Source organism: Ambystoma mexicanum, chromosome 13 (assembly GCF_040938575.1).
Source record: "Ambystoma mexicanum isolate Mex_15411 chromosome 13, UKY_AmexF1_1, whole genome shotgun sequence".
Taxonomy (NCBI): domain Eukaryota; kingdom Metazoa; phylum Chordata; class Amphibia; order Caudata; family Ambystomatidae; genus Ambystoma; species Ambystoma mexicanum.
The window spans coordinates 742,760,083-742,781,832 of record NC_090938.1 but is presented as its reverse complement, the minus strand read 5'-3'; the positions used below and the strand labels follow the sequence as shown (position 1 = coordinate 742,781,832).

At 47.3% G+C, this 21,750-nt stretch overlaps 1 protein-coding gene and 1 long non-coding RNA gene across 2 annotated transcripts in view; one reads left to right on the top strand and one right to left on the bottom strand.

Annotated features, from left to right (window-relative positions):
- Positions 1–6,244: 6,244 nt before the first annotated feature.
- LOC138520678 (uncharacterized) lies at positions 6,245–7,910 on the bottom strand. Its single transcript, XR_011282856.1, has 3 exons — positions 7,856–7,910; positions 6,750–6,821; positions 6,245–6,383 (listed from the first exon to the last, which is right to left on the bottom strand). It is a non-coding gene; the product is annotated as an uncharacterized lncRNA (long non-coding RNA).
- A 9,193-nt stretch (positions 7,911–17,103) lies between these two features.
- LOC138521879 (E3 ubiquitin-protein ligase TRIM39-like) overlaps positions 17,104–21,750 on the top strand; it is a 121,258-nt gene continuing 116,611 nt past the window's right edge. The window contains exon 1 of the mRNA XM_069635041.1: positions 17,104–17,572. Coding sequence (XP_069491142.1) covers positions 17,159–17,572 — 414 coding nt within the window. The 5' untranslated portion in view covers positions 17,104–17,158. The remainder of the gene's footprint in view (positions 17,573–21,750) is intronic.

Here is a 21,750-nt window from a genome sequence, read left to right as displayed (position 1 = left end):
CGACCTCATTGTCTCTGCCAGTAGTCAGTCCTGTGTTTATGACTATGGATGAGAAGAGAAAACATTGCATAGCTAACGCTCTAGTCGTTAGACCAGGGAGGCCATTGTTAATGTCAGGACAAACTAACAAAATAGGTAAGGAAAACGAGCCCTATAGGACACAGATGGGAGGCTTGGAGGCTGACGACCTGGAAAGCAATCGAAGAAAGCTGAAAGAGCTGGCGTTTGATAGACGTCCTCAAACCGTAAATAAAAACTCTTCAAAATCAATGCTGAACAAAGGCCTTACATATAAGCTGACAATTGAGAGTCTTGAACCAATCAAGAATTTGATCTTGAGTCGAAGAACGGTTCTTCAGCTACTCCATCTTGTACCAAGCTTACGTGCAATTTCCTCTAATGACATAAAAGTCGTGGAGTTTCCAGCAGAAGGAACCAATGACAAGGTAGTGCTCCATTTTGCCTCGAATCTTCTAATTACATCAATATTAGAAGAAAATGTAGCATTGTTTTCACTAGACTTTGACGTCTATGAATTGAACGAGTTTGATGTACCGCGACCAAATTACAATGGAACCTCCAATAACGTAAAGGAGGCACCTCCGAATGTAGTTACAGCACCTATGCCTTCAAAAGATACGGCAACAATGACCTCAGAAGGGTCGTCTCACTTGATTCACACCAGTAATCAAAATCAAAATCATATTCAATTACAGTGCCCGTCAAGGATACCTCAATTGCCAACGAGTGATATTAGTGTAAAATCTGACGGCCTAAATGCACAAATAAGAATCACAATCAAATGAAAGGAGCCTTCCGACGAAACCATTAAAGAGTCTCATCAATCCTCAACATCTGCATCTGGAAATCATGAATGGCATTGGCTAGCAGGGGCCTTAAATGCAAAAAACAGCCAATAATGCCAGGACTCGGTAGCCCCCACGGTTTGTTCCTTGGCCTCCTGGAACACTCGAGGGTTCTCACACTTGTTTAACACACTCTGGATAGACAATCTCCAAATCGTGTGTTTACAAGAAACATGGCTAAGTGAGTTACCAGTCACCTCGCACTTTGAGTCTGTAATGAATCCGGCCATAAAGTATAAGCTTGGCCGCCCTATGTCAGGCCTTTTAACGATGGTGAGAAGAGCAACAGGTTGGCGTGTTATAAATTCCATCAATCATTCTCCCTATATTCAGGAGACTATCATTGAAAGTTTTGGGGGACAGGATTCGGCGCAGGACAAGATCATAATCTTGAACTTGTATTGGAACCATCTACGGGCAGGAAAAATGGAGTTCATTGATCAGATAACAGGTCTAATTGATCTCCGTATGGAATCATCAGACTTGCCAAAGATACTTCTGTGTGGTGATCTAAATATCGATCTACTTAAGGAATCAAACTCAGACCAAAACTTAGTAGCACAGGCTTGGTTAACCGAAATGAGGCTACGCAACTTTCAGATGTTGAATGGCAGTACCTGTGGCGACATACCATCAGTTCAAACATGGCATCGTGCGGATTCATCCTCAACAATTGATTACATGTTTGTATCCGAAGCTTTGCATCCTAGGATACAATCGCTGACGATTTGTGAAAAAGCAAATAGCGATCACAATATGTTGCTCATGAAATTTGCAACAGTTAGACGTAATAAAAGATCAAAATGGGCACATAAACTTGAGGTTGAATCAAATAGAGTTTGTTTAAGACTGGAGGAGAGCGAAGTCAAGGGCGTAATGATCCAGTACTGTCAACTGAGTGCTGACCTTGAATATGATCAACTATTGACACAATTTAGAACTGCAAAAGTGGGCTTAAAAAATCTCAACATGGTCCGTGCCCATCACTTCGATCTCGAGATCCTTATTCAAAAACGAAAGATGCGTGCGGCCATTAGGAGAGCTAAGTCTCTTGACATTGACACTCGCAAATTGGAAACAAAGGCGTTGAAGCAAAAATATAAGAACTGGTTGAAAATGCATAAAAACACTCTAATGCAAAACGACGCGGAACAGATGCTAGCCACTCTAAAGAATAAAAACTCGAGTGACTTCTGGAGACTCATTAATAACTTTCAAGCTCCTCAAACGGCATTGCAGTCCTGCATGGTCTCGGAAGCAGCTTGGGTTGACCACTTCGAAGCCCTCTACAAAGCAGAAGTCCCTGGCATTATTACATTGGAACCAACTTCGAAACCATGGGATTTGACGTTTCCAAGAGAGGAGATTGTGTCTACAATTAACAAGGCAAAAAAAATCTAGAGCTCCTGGACCGGATGGTTTTACCAACTTCACAATTAATCAGCAGCCTGAGCTATGGGCATCAATATGCGTAACCCTATTTGACAGAATATGCAAAACCCAGAAGACTCCTAAATCCTGGAAATCCGCTGTTATTGTCCCGATATTTAAGAAAGGGGACAGAACATGCCCAAAAAACTATCGCCCAGTGGCATTACTGGATATTGTGGGGAAAATCTACACCACAATGTTACAGCAAAAACTGGTGACCTGGGCAATCGAGTCTAATCATGTAGACAAAAGACAATCTGGCTTTGTGAAGCAAGTGGGCTGCTCATTAAACTTGTTACTCCTGAGCCTGATGAAAATGGAAGCGATAAAATCTAAATCTAAGGTATATTTGGCCTTTATCGACTTCTCAAGTGCCTTTGATACCATCGACAGGCCTCGCTTGTGCTCAAAACTACAAAGTTGGGGCTGTCCAGCTGACTTAATGGCAGCAATTCGAGAATTACACTCCGAAACCTCCATAAAAATCCGGTTGGATCGATCTGGAAATGTAACTACCCCAATTAAAACCTATAAAGGGGTAAAACAAGGCTGTCCCTTAGCTGCCGCAATATTCAGTCTATTCATCTCAGATATTGGGTTAGCAATTGACTCTGTAAGATCATTTCCCCCGAAGATTGATAAGACCCGTCTAAGTTGGCTGCTATACGCCGACGATCTCGTTCTTATGGACCTAACACCTGTCGGCCTACAGAGGAAACTGAATGCGGTCGACCAATACGTTGCATCTAACCACTTGGTGATAAACACAAAAAATGTGAAATTTTGGTGTTAAAGAATCTTAACAGCGGAAGACAAAACAAGTTGAGACAACCAAGATGGCACTTGGGTCGGGACGCCATTCAGATATCTCAGAACGTAAAATATCTCGGAATGCTGATAAATTCATCAATCAACGATGGACCATGGATTATTGAAAATAAAAGGAAATGCAAACAATTGGCTAGTCAAGCGGTCATCATACAGAAAAAATGTGGGAAATTTTCATTAAAACCAGTTCTTGCTTTTTACCATCAAAAGGTAATCCCAGTGTTATTATATGGTGCTGAAAACGCCTTGGGTTGCAGTCATGATACATGGTCGTCGTTGGAGCACTGCTTTTGGTCTAAAGTTTTGTCTTTGCCAAGGGGAATTCTGACATCTTGTGTGAGGTATGAACTCTCGCTTATCTCGCTACATGCTAGGGTATGCTGGGCCCTAGTAAGTTTGTATCGGAGATCTCGTCAGCGCGAGCACATACCACAATTTGACATCTTTCATGATCCATCGCCAGCTAATAATAGCATGGTGTCATTATGGTCTGAAAGATGCGAAGAGATCTTGAGTGATCACGGAATCAGCCTGGATAAGCTGCATAATGACCCGAATGCTGCCAAACTGAAAATCTGGCGCGCGGACTGGGAGCAAACTTGCTCACAACGTGCCACAGCCTCCATGATGAAGGATGCCCTGCTTGAAACAAGGCCATTTAACGTGCTACAACGCTGTATCGAGAGGTTTCCAGACTCACAGGCTCGAAGAGTGTACATGATGCTGCGTCTGAACGCATTTAAAACTAACGAGCGGTTGGCGGCATGGAGATCAAACAAAGTCTCAACCTTAACGTGTAGATTATGCGCTAAAGATAAGGAAACCCTGAAGCATTTGGTGCTATTCTGCACGGCACTTCACTCAGAAAGGACAATTTGGGGCTTTGGGGCATAAATTACCCCTCACGTTGTGCTGACGACTGGTGGGCCCATATGTTTCAAGGATGGGACATGAAACTGATATTACCACTAACTCGATTTCTAATGTAAATTGAAAAATGCCTGAATATATTGTCGGCTGATGAGTAACGACGACAGTGCATTGCTTACTTGTTTGATAACTGGGAGGGGTATTTCTAAGGGATTCCTAAAGGATGACGTATTTTGATTATGCGTTGTGTTTTGTGTTTTGTTTGTAATCATTTTAAAGGTTTGTAAGAAACTGATACAATTAAAATAAAAAAAAAATAAAAAAGACCTTTTGTTGTCAGTGGGAGGCTGAAAGGCTACACTCCCCACAAACGGCACTGCTTCTCATTAGCCCCTCCTCAAAGTCAAAAGCTGAGTGCTGCCCTGATCCAGTTATCCACTAATGGGGTGAGAAAGGACAGTAGTGCCTTAAGGTGTCACACATGGCAAGGGGCCTCGTTGAAGCTCCAGAAACTGAGATAGCTGGAGGGCATCAAACAGGTGCAGGACATACACTGACACAGCCTGTGGAGCTACACCACATCTAAGCAGACCGAGGCAGCTTGGAGTTCATGTAATTTATTATTAATAAATGGCATCATTATAAGTCGGGATTAAATGGCATTTTTAACACAATGGGTACAAAGAATGGACTTTAATGGGTTAAATAGATAATGTTTTCTTTCACTTACAGCACATTCTGTGTATCCCCTGCACTGAATAACCAATTTAATCCCAAATCTTGATTGGGTGGTATTTTAAAAACATGTGCTATATGTTTTTCACATTGCCAAAATACTCATCATGAGACCCAAATTAGGAGTGATGCATTGCGCAGTCCCAGCGAATTAAGGGCATCTTGACAACCGTTGAGGTAACACTAAAACAGATGTTATTTATAGAATACTTCATATTTTAGCACCAACCTATAACAGGTAGGGCAGCAAATACCACCACCAATACCTTTAAATTACTTTTTAAAGGTATTGCTTTGTTATTAGCAGTGTCATATTGTAATATATATGTTTAAGTAATTGGAGTTGTGATGGAATATTTTATTAGGCAATGAAAGCAAGCAATGATAAAACTCCCCTTCTAAAGCTTAGTTACACCTATAAACTATTTATAAGCACTATAAATGTCCTTCACTGAAGTCCTGTTAAAACAAACATTGGCAAAGCCAACAGTTTTGGCTTGTTATGCATATATTGACACATTTGTAGTAATTAATGACTATTCGGTTCACTATTCGGCTTCAGCCGAATTCTTCGGCCAACTATTCGGTATTCGGCCGAATGGTAAATGTACTATTCGGTACACCCCTAGTTATAACCTTTACACGGGACCGTATATTTTTATCACAGCTAACAGACTGGGCCTGAGGGTCATCCGCCAGAGTGTCCTGAATACTTTGAGCTTCCACAGTTTCAGAGTTAGCAACATTTAAAACATGTTGAACCCCTTAAACCGTACATCTTTTTTCAAACTTAATTTACGGGTTTTTATTTTCTTTAAAATATTTTGGAGCCCCACACATTCCTCATAACCCCCATCTGTTGTTGTGTCAAAGTGTTCTGTGTAGGGCTGACCTGTTTTCTTCACACGAGTCGTTGGTGGGACCGCAAAGGGCGTAAGCGCAACACTAGACCCTAAACAGAAACATAATTAAAAGAAAATTAGATACATAATTACAAACTAAAAGCAAAAGCCTATTCCTTATAAACATACACCATCTTAAAGCCTAATACATGCTTCCTTTTGAAACATCCAAATCCCATGAAGACCTATAATAAAATACGCCCTAGATACCTTTATAAAACTTAAAGCTGCAAAAATATTTCGTTAGCAAACATAAATAACATACCATGCGTACTGTCCCCTGAATAGGTCCTTTTCAAAATCCCCTTAAAACGCTCTAAGGTCGGGCCTGTTTTTTTCACACGATCCGCTGCCTGGCCTCCAGAGGTAGCATGCGCTAAGCCTTTAGAGTTGTGCACAACACTAGGCCCTAAAAAATGACCATAACATAATTAAATACATATTTACAAAACAAGAAGCATGAGTCTGATTCCTTATAAACATACAAACTCATAAACCCCTGATACATGTTTCCTTCTAAATCATCCAAAACCCATTAAAAAAAAAAAAACTATAATAAACCTTAAAGCTCCAAGAATATTTTTGTTAGCAAACATAAATAACATACCGTGCGTATCTGTCTCCAAACGCTTCCTTTTCAAAATCCCCTCAAAACGCTCTAATGTCTGGCCTGTTTTTTTCACACGATTCGCTGCCTGGCCTCCAGAGGTAGCATTCGCTAAGCCTTTAGACTTGTGCACAACACTAGGCCCTAAAAAATGACCATAACATAATTAAATACATATTTACAAAACTAGAAGCATGAGTCTGATTCCTTATAAACATACAAACTCATAATCCCCTGATACATGTTTCCTTCTAAATCATCCAAAACCCATTAAAAATAAAAAATAAACCTATAATAAACCTTAAAGCTGAAAAACGTTTTCGTTAGCAAACATAAACAAAATACTGCGCATATCTGTCTCCAAACGCTTCCTTTTGAGCTGTCCCTCAAAATGTTGTGCTCGGCCCACCAATTGGAAATCTATATAAAAAACATTATAACATAAATCCAAACTTACATAACACACTCACAGACACACGCACACACAATAAAATAAAAATATTTTATTACCTTTGCCACCCTCAACTATAGCATTGATATGCTTTCTCTTCTTTGAAGCCTTTTTGCCATAGGCATGGTCTACTGTAATGTTAATACAAAAGCATATATTTTAATTCCTATGTGATTAGACCTTAAATCCTAATGCCCTAATGCTGCAGGTGTTCAAAAACAACACTGTAAAATATGATTTACAAAATGCCTTGTGTCTTTACACAGTATAACGGCCACACCACAACCCTATGCAAACTAAAAATGCCCTTTAAAGGTTGCACCAGCCCTTTTAAAACAAACCCATGTTAAACATTCATGGTTCTACTACCCTTTAAAAAATCAGATTTCTGCTCCGCTTCGAAATTAAAGAGACATATTTTTCATAAAAGCCCATCAGCTTGCAACCCCAACTGATTCAACTTAAAAGGTTTCGTAGCCCATGTCCATTTATACATTGCTGTTCAATATTTATCCACGGTGTCCTGTTCAAAGAAAGAAATCAATATTATAGATTGGCTAGTCAAATACCTCTTCTTTTTTTTTTTTACATAGCGCGAGTCACCAGACACATGTTAAACAACCTTATTTCTTCTAAAGTGTCGTATTGCTGCTGTTTTTTTTTGTTCACTCATTTCTAGAATAAAAATATATTTTATTTTTTTATGTTAATAGGCTCAAATAATCTTCTGTCCACCCTGGATTCAAAACTCTCAAATTCACGAGTCTAAAACATTTACTGCCTAGATCCTTTAGAAAAAAAAAAGCTCAAAGTCCTTTGCGCTCCTCCGCGGGTCTAACTAATCAATATTAGAGATTACCTATGCATATATCTTTTACCGAGCGCCAAAGCAACAAACACATGTTAAACAGTGAAATTACCTTCTAAAATGCAAACATCCTGATCTTTTGATGCATCTAATATAAATAAAACACATAGTGTAGCTTTATTAATCGACCATAAGCTCCTATTCAGTCCCTAAATACAATTCTTTTGGTTTTACAGACCCTCATATGTTTACATTGCCTTTTTTTTTTATTCACGGGACTCTTTTTCAAACAACTTAAACACCTTCCAATTGTAACATTAATGGAACAATTATGAAACAAAATACACATACCCTTACCTAATATTTTTTGGAAGTCAAATTCATCGTAAAAGAACGGTGCTTCGTATCTCTAAATAAAAGGAATCAATAATTATACACCTTAAAGCATTTTTAAACATAAAAAAAAATGCACTTACTTCGTTTCCAAATTCCATGACCCCTTTATTTCAGGCGCAGAAGTGTAAACAAGAAAAGAACGCTTCCCAGTTACCGTTATTTTTTTTTTTTAAACGTATTTTATTGATTTTGGTGAAAAGAAAAAAAAAAACGTGCAATACAACGAAAAATTAAGCAGTGATTCAAACAAGGGAGGGAATGGTACAGGGGGGAACAGGGAAGAGGGAAGGAACAAACAAAACAACAACAGTCTTCATGTTGTAGCGAACTTTTCAGTGGATGGATGGGTCAAGGCCAGCGACCCAGAGTCTCAGGAAGCAGGAGGGGTCGCATACAGGGGCTGTCCTTTCGGGCTGGGAGCAGGGGATTAGTGCCAGTGTGATGCTACGGGATTTCAGGGGGGCTTGTGGTCGGCGATGAAGCGTATGTCTCTGAGGAGGGCCTTCCATGATTCTAAGTTGCCGCTCTCAGTTTCGCCGCTTGACGTGATTCCTTCTTGCCAGGCCCTGGTTTCGGCTACCGTCCATCTCTCGAGTTCTTTGAGCCATCGTTCGTGCCTGGGGCCTGACGGCGTCTTCCAAGCCATAGCAATTGTTCTCTTAGCCAGGATGCATGAGATATCCATTAACCTGACAGCATGCTTGAACTTGCTAGGTCTGGGGTACTTTCCCAGAAGGCACTCGCCGGGAGTCCATTCGTACCTCGTCATTCCGGCGTCCATGCAAGTCTGTTTGGCTTTGGACCATAGTGTCATCGCCCTAGTGCAAGTCCAAAACATGTGGATCATATCCGCTTTATCGTTCCCACACCATGGGCATGCAGGGGAGGATGTCTTGTTGAAGGAGGCGACCCTATGTGGGGTCATGTATGTCCTATACAGGACGTTCAACTGAATCTGGCCGAATCTAGCATTCCTAGACACTTTTTTGGGAAATATTAACACTCTTTCCCATTCTTTGTCCGTAATCGGGGTCTCGAGGTCCGTTTCCCATTTCGCCCTCAGAGCTTCGCCTTTAGGGTTAGGTTTGTTGCATAGTCTGCTATAGAGCCTGGAGACTGGTCTCCAGCCATCCAAGAGGTCATGCATTTCTTGAAGTAGAGGGTCAGGGGAGGGTTCCTCCGGCCAGCCGTTCCATTGTTTCTTGGCAGTCTGCTTGAGGCGGTGGTACCAGAGGAACTGGCCCAGAGGTATTCCTTCGGTGGCCTTAAGAGATTCAAAGTCCCTGAATTCCCCTTCCTCGAACATGTCACCCCATGTGTATATGCCGGCTTCTTCCCACCTCCTTGCTGTGGAGAGGTCTGCATCCGTTCGGCAGGTATCTGCTAAGATGGGGTTATCCAGAGAGTATGGGTGTTGCACTCGCCTGATGTAGCAGGACCTGGCCCATATCCTCCTACCCAGGTCAATCACTTGTAAGGTGGTCGGGGATTGGCGTGTGGGGTGCCATAGGGTTTCCTTGGGGATCACATTGTTCGAGGATTGCCTCAGTAGTTCCGTCTCGGCCGAAGGTTTGTCCGAGAGCCATTTCGTTATGTGACTTAACTGGGCGGCCAGGTAGTACAGCTGGAGATCCGGTAGCTTTATTCCACCCTCTTTATGTGGCAGGGAAAGGACGGATAGCGACAGTTTATGCCTGTGAGGGCCCCATAGGAAGTCCTTGATGATAGCCTCCAGTTTCTTGAAGTAGGGCGGTCGGACATAATGGCAAATATTCACGAAGAAGTATAGGAAACGGGGGAGTACGATCATCTTGACTATCGCTGCTCTGCCCACCATGGCCAATGGGAGCTTGGGCCAGAATTTTATAGAGCGTCGAAGACTCGTAATGGCGACCTCAGTGTTATGTTCATGCGTGAATAGTGGGGTGTGGCTCACGTTGATCCCCAGGTACCGGAACTTGACCAGTTGCCAACCTATTCCTATCACTGGGAGATCGCTTTCTGATGTGTTTCGTAGGCCCGCCAGGGGGAATGCGAAGGACTTGCTTCTGCTGAATCGGATCCCCGCGTACTTCGCGTAATTGTCTAGCACCTCCAGTGCTGTCGGTGCATTAACTTCGGGGTTTCTTAGGTATAGGAGAACGTCGTCTGCGTATAGAGATATTATGTGGTGTACATTGCCCACCATGATGCCAGCGTCGAAGAGCTGCTGCCTGAAGTATAGTGCGATCGGCTCCAGGCCCAGTATGTACAGCATGGGCGATAGCGGGCACCCCTGTCTTGTTCCCCTTTGTATTTCCCAGGCTGCTGATACCATTCTTCCCGTTTTCACTCTTGCCATTGGGGAATTATAGAGGACCTCGATCCACCTGATGAAGCCCCCTCCGAAGCCGAATCTTCTCAAGACCTCCCTGATCCATTCCCAATATATGGAGTCGAAGGCCTTGATAGCGTCGAGGGACAACACCGCCAGGTCTTCATCTCTCTCGTATGTTTCGCCCATTACATGTTGTAGCCTCCTAAGGTTAGCTGTGGTGTTGCGCCCAGGCACAAATCCGTTCTGGTCCTCATGGACGATGGATCCCACCACTCTGGCCAGTTTGCGGGCTAATATGGATGTGAGAATCTTGGCATCATAGTTTAGCATGGCCAGATGGCGGTAGGACTCACAGTCGGTGGGTGATTTGTGCGGCTTGAGCATGGGAATGATTATGGTCTCTTAACTGGGGTGAGGATGGACTCGTACGTTTTGTAAAACTCAGGTGGGAGGCCGTCGCTGCCAGGGGCTTTGCTGTTAGAGAGGGACCTGATTGCCCCTTGCACGTCCTCAAGAGTGATCTCCATCTCCAGTTCATCTCTCTGCTCGGGTGAAATACGGGGGAGTTCTATCTCCTCAAGTGTGTCTATAATGTCTTCAGTAGGAATTTGTGCCTCGTGGGCATACAGTTTAGTGTAGAATCTGGCAAAGGCGTCATTGATCCCCAGCTGAGTCGTGTGGGATGTCCAATCGGCGTCCCGTATCTCCATTGGGAGGTGTTTGGGGTGTTCCCGCTTGCAGAGCCAGGCCAGTAACCTCCCTGGTTTGTCCAATTCCTTGTGGGATCTGATGGTGTGTGGTGAAATCGAATTCCTCCAGTCTTTCCCAAGCTTTCTGACATTCTGCCCGGGCTTCCTTAAATTTGTTCTCGGCCACTGTGGAGTTGTCATGGGTAGACTCTAGTCGGGAGATCTCTGCTTCTTGTGCTTCAAGCGTTATCTTCAATTGCCTGCGAATTCCGCCGGCTCTCGATATAATTTCTCCTCTGGTCACCACCTTCATAGCTTCCCATAATGTGCTCCAGGAGGATACCGACCCCATGTTGATTTCCAGGTAGTTTTCCAACTTTTCGGCCAGGTTTTCCCTGAACTCGGAGTCTTCAAGTGCCGCAGTCGGCATCCTCCACATAGGGATCGGGGGTCTGGGGCCCCTCAGCTGCCATAGCATGGTCAGTGGGGAATGGTCGGAGATCGTTCGCCCCAGGTACTCTGTGGCTGTGGCACATGGGGCGAGCTCCTTGTTGATAAACAGGTAGTCGATTCTTGTGTGGACTCCGTGTGGAGCTGAGTAATGGGAGTAAGTCCTATCGGCCGGGTGGTGTTCCCTCCAGATATCCACCAGATTGAGCTGCTCCAGAGTTTCCTTCAGGGCCAGGGGTGCGGGGTTGCTCGGGTGGGGGGGAGGCAGCGATCTGTCCATGCTTGCGTCAACAACGCAGTTGAAGTCGCCTCCCCATATAAAGGTGCAGTCCCGGTGCTGAGTCAGCTTTGTGATCATTGTGGTGAGGTACGCCGGTATCCCGTGATGTGGGAAGTATGAGTTGACCAGGCAGACCGGGGTCTGTTCCATTGTGCCCCAAATCACTACGTATCTCCCTTCTTTGTCTTGTTCACATCCCTCCATCTGGAAGGGCACATCTGGGCTTATCCATATTAGCACCCCTCTCGCGTATTTAGAGTAGGGGGACCCTCTCACAGTCCCGGCCCATCGGTCTGCAATCTTGGACATGGCCTCTGTCGTGAGGTGGGTTTCTTTAAGGAGTGCAATCGAGACTTTCTTCCTTTTAAGGTAGGACTGTATACGATTACGTCTGAGGAATGAGCCCATACCCCTCACGTTCCATGTCTGCAAGGTGAGCTGTGCCGCCATCGGGTCTGAGTTTCGGATCTGATGCGGGACACCGTCCCCGGAGTCCGGCTCTGCTGTAATCCGCAGTAAGTAGGCTGCGAGGGGGATACCACTGGTTTCCGATCTACCGGGTCAAGTCCTGGACCCATCTCGATTGGCGAAAGAAGCATGAAGACTGTACAACTAGTGAAACTAATAACAAAACTCAAACTGGTGCGCCCAGCGACTACAACATCGTCGCGGTGCTCAGGCGCTCTCGAGCCGTCGGAGCCCATCCGGGAGTCGGGCGCGAGCTGGGTCAGGCGGGTGCCTGGACCGGGTGAATTCTACGCTGGGGGTGGGGCAAGGGCCTGGCGGCGGAGCCGAGCGAGGCCGTTTCCAAATAATAAACTGAAGTTGGATTACCTTCTGTGTTCCGGCGTCGTATGTGGTGGTTCTTACTCTTGCTTTGGGGTCGCTTGTGGGATCCGAGGGGGTTAGGCCTCAGTCTGTGAGTTGTCCTTGCCATCGGCCAGGTTATTATCCTCTAGCCACATGTTGGCTGCTTCTGGGTTATCGAGGAACACCACTCTCTCCTTATAGATGACCCTGAGGCGTGACGGGTATAGTAGTCTGTATTTTAGGTTCAGTTGGCGGAGCCTAGCTTTTATCGGGACAAATGAATTCCTCTCTTTGCACCTTCTGCGTATAGTCCGGGTAGATGGAGATTTTGGAGTCCCCTCTTTCGGTGGGGCCACCTTCCCTGGATCGCCTTAAGACAGTTTCTCTGTCCTGAAAGTTCAGTATCTTAGCAATTATAGGTCTGGGGTGCGATCCAGTTTGCCGGCCCCAATTTCTTGCAGCAGAAGGGTTTCGACGAAGGATGTGGTGATTGCCCCCTCGTTCCCCTCCGGGACACCCAGGATCCTGATGTTGCCCCGTCTGGCCCGGCCTTTGGCCTCTTCCGCCCTTTCCTCCAGGAAGGCGACTTTCCTCCTCAGGAGGGCGACTTCTGACTTCATAGCTGTGGTGGCCGTAGATGTTTCCTCTGTTGACTGTTCGACGGTTGTGACCCTCTCAGCTAAGTTGCGAGCGTCCTGGCAAATTAGTTGAATGTCTATTTTGAATTCGTCGATCTTAGAGTCTATATGCGTTTTTAGTGAAGCTATGGCATCAAGTATCTGAGAGTGGTTATCGGTGGCCACCCCTTCGCCTGCCTGGGTGACTTCAGAGGGGCCGGCCCTGGCTTGAGTGGGGGTCTTCACCTTGGTGGAAACAAAGGAGTCCATGGTGGTGGCTCTGGTCTTGTTGTGGATGTCCTGGGCCTCAAAAGTTAGGTAGCTTGCGGGGTTGCTAACGAGGCCCTCTTCTTAAGCTGTACTTCGGGCCGTGGGCTGTATTTAGCCAGCCCCCATGTCTGGGTGTGCGGCCCCCGGAGGCGGATATCAGAAGAGTAGGGGTAAGCGGGAGGCCCCTTACTCAGTTGATGCGAGATCTCACGCACCTTGTCTTGTGGGGCTGGATCAGTGGAGTGACCCGAGCCAGGCCAGTCCTCTGTTGGTGTCAGACGGGCGGCACCCGGGGGGGTCGTTCTTCTTGTCGGGCTTCCGCTTCACCCCACCAGGCCTGGGAGTCCGTTGGGGGAGGGTTTCCCCTCGGAGGCTCTGCTATGCGAGACGCCATCTTGGATTCGATCGGAGCGGGGGGAGAGAGCCGTTTTAGGGCCACGGTGGCGTCTAGGAGGTCCAATTCGGTGGACCCGATGGTGGTTCAGATGCAGGTCTGCTTCCCCCAACAGCACGTTCTTCTGCAAGGGCTGGGGCCTCACATAGGCCGGAGAAAAAGGATCAGGAAACGGCGTCTCGGCCGGAGCTCGGCAGATCAGCTACCGCTCGCCATCGGCGCCAAGCCATGCCCCCCAGTTACTGTTATATTTATAGACTAGCCTGTTTAATATTTAGCCAGTCACACCACATTATACCTATTTACATAAAAACGTATATCGTCAGAGACATGCCCCTAGCCTCTTACATCTGACGACGTGCCATTTTCCAAATGGTACACGTACACTCTACAATTGTATACAATGACCCTGCTTAAAATTCCATGCTCCATTCAAAACAAAAGTAATACGTGTTTTACAAACATAAGCCAAATGCTACACATCAGAGTGTGACCGAACTATTGATCGTTCCCACAACGTCACAAAGCTTCTATAAATACCCCAGTTAACTCTACAATGCCGGGCTGATTCTTCAATAAAGCACCAAACCTTTTTTTTGCCACACATTTTACCACAACACAGTTCAACATTTATAACTGTTAAGCCACACACACACACACACACACCCCACCCCCCCTAAAACTTACACATTTTGGAAATATATTTATCAATTAAAAAAAGATCCATAGCCTACCCAAACATATGGTCAAACTGTGTATACTAGCGCAGACTCCAAGAGCACCGTCTACCTCTCTCCAGAGTTCCTTCTCTATATATACACCACACTCCGCCCCTATGGGAGGGCACATAACTACATCACCCCCACAACGCCCCCCGGCCTGCCCCCTGACATCACAACTTCATGCCTACATCATCTCCCCAGAGCCCTGGACCTTGACACCCTCGGGCTGTCACCATTCCTGCTGGACCACGCCTAACCCAAAATATTACCTCATCCACAACATCACCACCGGGAAACGCCCTTATCTACGCCTGCACGCCCCCAAACACAACGCATGACGTCACTATTAGGTTAGGCCTTAGGGGAAACTTCAGGGACACGCCCGTGATGTCACCATCCCTGCTGGACCACGCCTAGCACCCAAAATATTACCTCACCCACGACATCACTACTGGGAAACGTCCTTTCCTACACCTGCACTGCCCCCAACACAACGCATGACGTCACTAGGAACATCCCGTAAGGAGGGACCTGCGTTACCATGGACACCCCAGAGAGGCGGGACTTCCAGTAGGGGCGTGGTTACTGCCTGTCAGTTGATGAAAGGTACAGTTTAGCACTACTCCCAATCATTGTCGCAGCTGTATCGAAATACATCCCGCCTCTAGCATTGCTGCCCGGGTAGCAGCTGCATGGGAATACATCCTGCCTCTAGCATTGCTGCATGGGTCGCAGCTGCATGGAAATACATCCCGCGTCTAGCAATGCTGCCTGGGTCACAGCTCTATGGAAATACATCCCGCCTCTAGCATTGCTATCTGGGTCGCAGATGCATGGAAATATATCCTGCCTCTATCATTGCTGCCTGGGTCTCGGCTGCATGGGAATACATCCCGCCTCTGGCATTGCTGCCTGGGTCGCAGCAGCATGGAAATACATCCTGCCTCTAGCATTGCTGCCCGGGTCGCAGCTGCATGGGAATACATCCCGTGGGAATACATCCCGCCTCTAGCATTGCTATCTGGGTCACAGCTGCATGGGAATACATCCTGCCTCTAGCATTGCTGCCTGGGTCGCAGCTGCATGGAAATACATCCTGCCTCTAGCATCGCTGCCTGGGTCGCAGCTGCATGGGAATACATCCTGCCACTAGCATCGCTGCCTGGGTCGCAGCTGCATGGGAATACATCCTGTCTCTAGCATCGCTGCCTGGGTCGCAGCTGCATGGGAATACATCCTGCCTCTAGCATTGCTGCCTGGGAGGCAGCTGCATGGGAATACATCCTGCCTCTAGCATCGCTGCCTGGGTCGCAGAAGCATGGGAATACATCCTGCCTCTAGCACTGCTGTCCGGGATGCAGCTGCCTGGGAATACATCCTGCCTCTAGCATTGCTGCCCGGGACGCAGCTGCTTGGGAATAAATCCTGCCTCTAGCACTGCTGCCCGGGTCGCAGCTGCATGGGAATACATCACGCCTCTAGCATTGCTGCCTGGGTCGCAGCTGCATGGGAATACATCCCGCCTCTAGCATAGCTGCCTGGGTCGCAGCTGCATGGGAATACATCCCGCCTCTGGCATTGCTGCCTGGGTCACAGCTGCATGGGAATACATCCTGCCTCTAGCATTGCTGCCTGGGGAGCAGCTGCATGGGAATACATCCTGCCTCTAGCATTGCTGCCTGGGAATGCATCCTGCCTCTAGCATTGCTGCCTGGGTTGCAGCTGCATGGGAATACATCCCGCCTCTAGCATTGCTGCCTGGGAATGCATCCCGCCTCTGGCATTGCTGCCTGGGTTGCAGCTGCATGGGAATACATCCCGCCTCTGGCATTGCTGCCTGGGTCGCAGCTGCCTGGGAATGCATCCTGCCTCTGGCATTGCTGCCCAGGTCGCAGCTGCATGGGAATACATCCTGCCTCTAGCATTGCTGCCTGGGTCGCAGCTGCATGGAAATACATCCTGCCTCTAGCATTGCTGCCTGGGTCGCAGCTGCATGGGAATAAATCCTGCCTCTAGCATTGCTGCCTGGGTCGCAGCTGCATGGGAATACATCCTGCCTCTGGCATTGCTGCGTGGGTCGCTTATTGGATTACCAGGGGACTGGTTTCTAGGTCTCTAAATTATGAAACAAGAACATCTTCTGTGTCGGGATTCGGAAGTGGAATCAGGAAAAACTGTGGCAGACGCACAATTTGTGACCACACACCATTTGCACAATAAATTGGCACAAAATAAAGAAGCTAAACATGAGGCAAATGCGTTTCAAGGTGCTATGCAATGTTACATACATAACTCTGGACAGTGCTCCGAAGCAGCTCTACAACTCATGGCGCTTGAAAACACACCAACAAAAAGAAGACATAGGAAAATACCAATATTGAAAAATGTGCTTGAAAAAAATGGTTGAAGCTGCATTCTAAAAGCTTTCTGCAGGGGGGAAATCCTCCCCCTTACAGGGATTGCACTTGCCTACTCGCTGTAATAGGGGGAGGGGGCTCTTCTACAGCATTTTCCAAGGTCTCTTGTTGTTCCAAGTCCATACCAGTGCCTACTGTACTGAGGACACGCCCACCCAGCTTGATAGGCGTGTCCCACAGCCAGTAAAGACCTCGCGCTCCTCCAGGGTGTATAAGGAAGGAGAAGGACTGACACGCCCCCTTCATGGGCTCCGATGAGAAACGAAACTTAACTTCACTTTTTTTGTTATAGCTAAACATGGCCGCAGCCGCCCAGCTCCAGAGCCTGAAGGAGAAGGCCACCTGCTCCATATGCCTGGAATACTTCACAGAGCCGGTGTCTGTGGAGTGCGGACATGCCTTCTGCCTGTCCTGCATCACTCAGTGCTGGGAGGGACTGGAAGCAAACTTCCCCTGCCCTCAGTGCAGGGAAACTTCACAGAGCAAAACCCTCCGACCCATCAGGCTAGTGGCGAACGTGGTGGAAATAGCCAAACAGCTTCACGCCTCCAGCAACACCCCCCAAGAGGAGAACCTGTGTCGAGAACACGAAGAGAAACTGAAACTCTTCTGCGAGGATGACCAGAGACCCATCTGTGTGATCTGCCGGGAATCCAGGGGTCACAGAGCTCACACAGTGCTCCCCATTCCAGAGGCTGCCCAGGAGTACCAGGTATGTGTGCTATAGGGACATGGGAATGTTCTAACACAGTGCTCCCCATTCCAGAGGCTGCCCAGGAGTACAAGGTATGTGTGCTATAGGGACATGGGAATGTTCTAACACAGTGCTCCCCATTCCAGAGGCTGCCCAGGAGTACAAGGTATGTGTGCTATAGGGACATGGGAATGTTCTAACACAGTGCTCCCCATTCCAGAGGCTGCCCAGGAGTACATGGTATGTGTGCTATAGGTCTGGACATGGGTGTGTTCTAATACAGTGCTCTTCATTTCTGAGGCTGCCCAGGAGTACAAGGGAAGTGTGCTGTAGGTCTGGGACATGGGGGGTTCTCACACAGTGCTCTTTATTTCTGAGGCTGCCCAGGAGTACAAGGAATGTGTGCTGTAGACCAGGGACATGGGTGGGTTCTCTGCACAGTGCTCCTCATTCCAGCGCCTGTCCAGGAGTACAAGGTGTATGTGTGTTATAGGGACATGGGGTTGGGTGGAGGGTGGGGTTCTCACACTGTGCCTCCATCCCAGCAGTTGCCCATGAGTACAAGGTATGTGTGTGCTGTAAGTCTGGGACATGGGTGCATTCTCACACACTGCTCTTCATTTCTGATGCTGCCCAGGAGTACCAGGTATGTGTGCTATAGGGACATGCGTTGTGGATATGATGGCGCAGGCACTCATTATAGCCACAGTGAACCCCTAAAGCAGGAGGTCCAGCACGTGCAGCTGCACAGTGAAGAGAACCACACACCTGAGTGTGTGCCAGGTATCTCTGCAGCATAGAGATCACACAGTGTGTCCTATAAAGAAGGGCCGAAGAGCACACTGTGTGTGACATGACTGGTGGCAAAAGGCACCCTCCCGGCACCTTCATAAGGGTGCCCAGGAGCACAAGTAGAGTGTGTAAAAGGCCAGGAATCAAAGAGTCGGACCAAAGTACCACAGTGTGCATTAGATGGGTCTGTGACCTTAGGGTGCACGCTGTATGTCCAATTTAGGAGGCAGCCTAAGGGCACACTATGTATATTATGTGAAGGGTCTGAGCTCGCAAAGGTCACAGTGTCGTCTATAGTAAGATGCCCAAGACCACACAATGTTCATATAGCAAGCTTGGGACCAAAGGGTTGCCACAGAATAAGGCTGACCAAATGTACAAATTGCATATGTGACCAGACAGGAACCACATGTCCCACCATGCCCCCGCACCCAGAGAGTACACATGCCATGGATAGAACCTAAGGTGCTGGGTGGAGAATGCCCAAGAGTACACGTGATGAATGTTGCATGTCTTGGGATCCTAAAGCTCCTGGTGAGTGGGGGCTGCCCAAGAGTACATGGGGTGTATGTGGCAAGTCTTGGGAGCATATTTCTCATAATGAGTAAAGTCTGCCACAGAGTACAGAGGATGTACGTGGCATGTCTTGGGACCCTAAATCTCCTACTGAGTTCCAGGCTGCCCAACAGTATAATGGTGTGTGTGGCATGTTTGGGACCTTGCATCTCATACTGTGTGGAGGCTGCCACAGAGTACAGGGTGTGTGTGTGGTATGTCTTGGTCAGTAATACACTGCATGGCTGCTGCTATTCCCCATTATGGAATCCCACAGGACATGCAGTAATTCTGCATGGACAGTTGCTGCCACTTTACATGCTAGTATTAACTCCATGTCAAAGCAGCAGATTTTAGGTGTGGGTTCACTTCTAATGAGGCCCTTCTTTTAAGGAAATACATAAATGGAGGTTGTTCCTCCAATTAACCCCTAAAATCTCCCTTCTTTTGACTCCAGCCCTCTTCTGACTCCAGTCCTCTTGCTCGACTGCAAACCCCACTGCCCCCCACTTCATCCAATGGCGAGCTCTCTGCAGATGGGCAATGGTTGGACCCAGCCCTGGGGCGCAGCCCCATCCCATGCAAGGCTGGTGCTACTCGACTTCAGCCCCCCACCCCCTGCCCCACTTCACCCAATGTTAAGGTTTCTGCTTAACCTTCACTCTCTGATCATTGCAATGCAAGTAACCTGGCATGTGCCCAGCATGTGACCTCACCCATGACCTCACGTTGCCATGTGTGGATATCCCAAGCCTCCCAGTGGGTGCTCCTGCTGAGGGTGCAAGTCTCGGGGCCTTAAGTCTCCCACTGTAGGAGGGTCTGCTGAGGAGAACTAGGTGTGTTTGTGGCAGAACAAGGATCTCAGATCTGGTTACATATGTGTCGTGGGTGATGTCATCATTCATATTTAATGGGGGAAAGGATATGAGGATTGATGACCTTAGGACCTCTATGAACAGAGTGTCTTCCAAGATGAATGAGCTATGGATTGTAAACCAGTCTATGGGAGCACCCAGGTGTCTGAGGGAGCATTCTCTATAGACTGTCCATTGGCCTATGGGAGCAGCTAGAAGACTAAGGGAGCATTCTCTATAGACTGTACATTAGCCTATGGGAGCAGCTAGAAGACTGAGGGAGCATTCCTTATAGACTGTACACTAGCCTATGGTAGCAGCTAGAAGACTGAGGGAGCATTCTCTATAGACTGTACATTAGCCTATGGGGAGCAGCTAGGCGTCTAATGGAGCATTCTCTATAGACTGTACATTAGCCTATGGGAGCAGCTAGAAGACTGAGGGAGCATTCCCTATAGACTGTACATTAGCCTATGGGAGCAGCTGCGAGTCTGAGGGAGCATTCTCTATAGACTGCACATTAGCCTGTGGGAGCAGCTGGGAGTCTGAGGGAGCATTCTCTATAGACTGTACATTAGCCTATGGCAGCAGGTCGGAGTCTGCGGCAGCATTCTTTACTGACTGTGCATTAGCCTATGGGAGCAGCCAGGAGTCTATGGGAGCATTCTAGATAGACTGTACATTAGCCTATGGGGGCAGCCAGGAGTCTGTGGGAGCATTCTTTATAGACTTTACATTAGCCCATGGGAGCAGCTAGAAGACTGAGGGAGCATTCTCTATAGACTGTACATTAGCCTATGGCAGCAGGTCGGAGTCTGCGGCAGCATTCTTTACTGACTGTGCATTAGCCTATGGGAGCAGCCAGGAGTCTATGGGAGCGCTCTATAAAGACTGTACATTAGCCTATGGGGGCAGCCAGGAGTCTGTGGGAGCATTCTATATAGACTGTACATTAGCCTATGGGGGCAGCCAGGAGTCTGTGGGAGCATTCTTTATAGACTTTACATTAGCCCATGGGAGCAGCCAGGAGTCTGAGGGAGCATTCTTTATAGACTATAGTAAGCGGTGGGGGCAGTCAGGAGTCTGTGGGAGCATTCTTTATAGACTGTACATTAGCAAATGGGAGAAGCTAGGAGTCTGAGGGAGCATTCTTTATAGACTGCATTAGCCTATGGGAGCAGCAAGGAGTCTGCTCCCATAGGCTAATGGGATTTCCCTACCGTGAATTATTTTTAAATAATGGGTTAAAATGTTGCATTTTAGAGCATACTTTAAAAAAAAGCCAAACAGTTTGCAATTGGAGATGGGGGGCCAAGGGGGAAAGCATGATATTTTTGACGGGACATCTATGATAGATATCCAGTAAAATATATCCCTTTCCTGTCCCCTGGGCTCCACAGCACCTCAGAAGGAGAGCTGATTTTGCCAACTGGGTAGGGGATTGTGCAAAAAAGGCATTTTAAAAATGCCTTTGTTGTACAACCCTCCTTCCTCCCACTACCCCCCACTTGCCAAAATCAGCTCAACGGACCAAAACAAACGCACACACACACACATACACGCACATTCACACAACAATCACTCTATCATTCATACAAGCACCCATCACCATACACTCACTCATAACACAAGCATACATGCATCCATACAACTATTTAAATAAAAAAAAAATGAACATAAACGTACCTTCTGCAGGGGCCTGCACGTGGGTGCTGAAATGCCCTGCTCCAGTTTGCTCTGTCCGTATGTGTGAGGTGGCGCAGGAGCTCCTGCTCTCACATACAGACATGCTGTGCTCTAGCCAGCATTTCCAATGAGCTATGCGAGGCTTGCGAAGCAAAACGCTTCCAGCCTTGCATAGCTTAGTGAGCATGTATGGCTGGGGAACTGAACTGTCAAAGGGAAACAGTTCAGCCAGTCCAGGAGCACTCCCTCAGCTGGAAAAAGCAGCCGAGGGAGTGCTCAGTGTTTCACTGGGCTGGCTCCTTGGCTCCT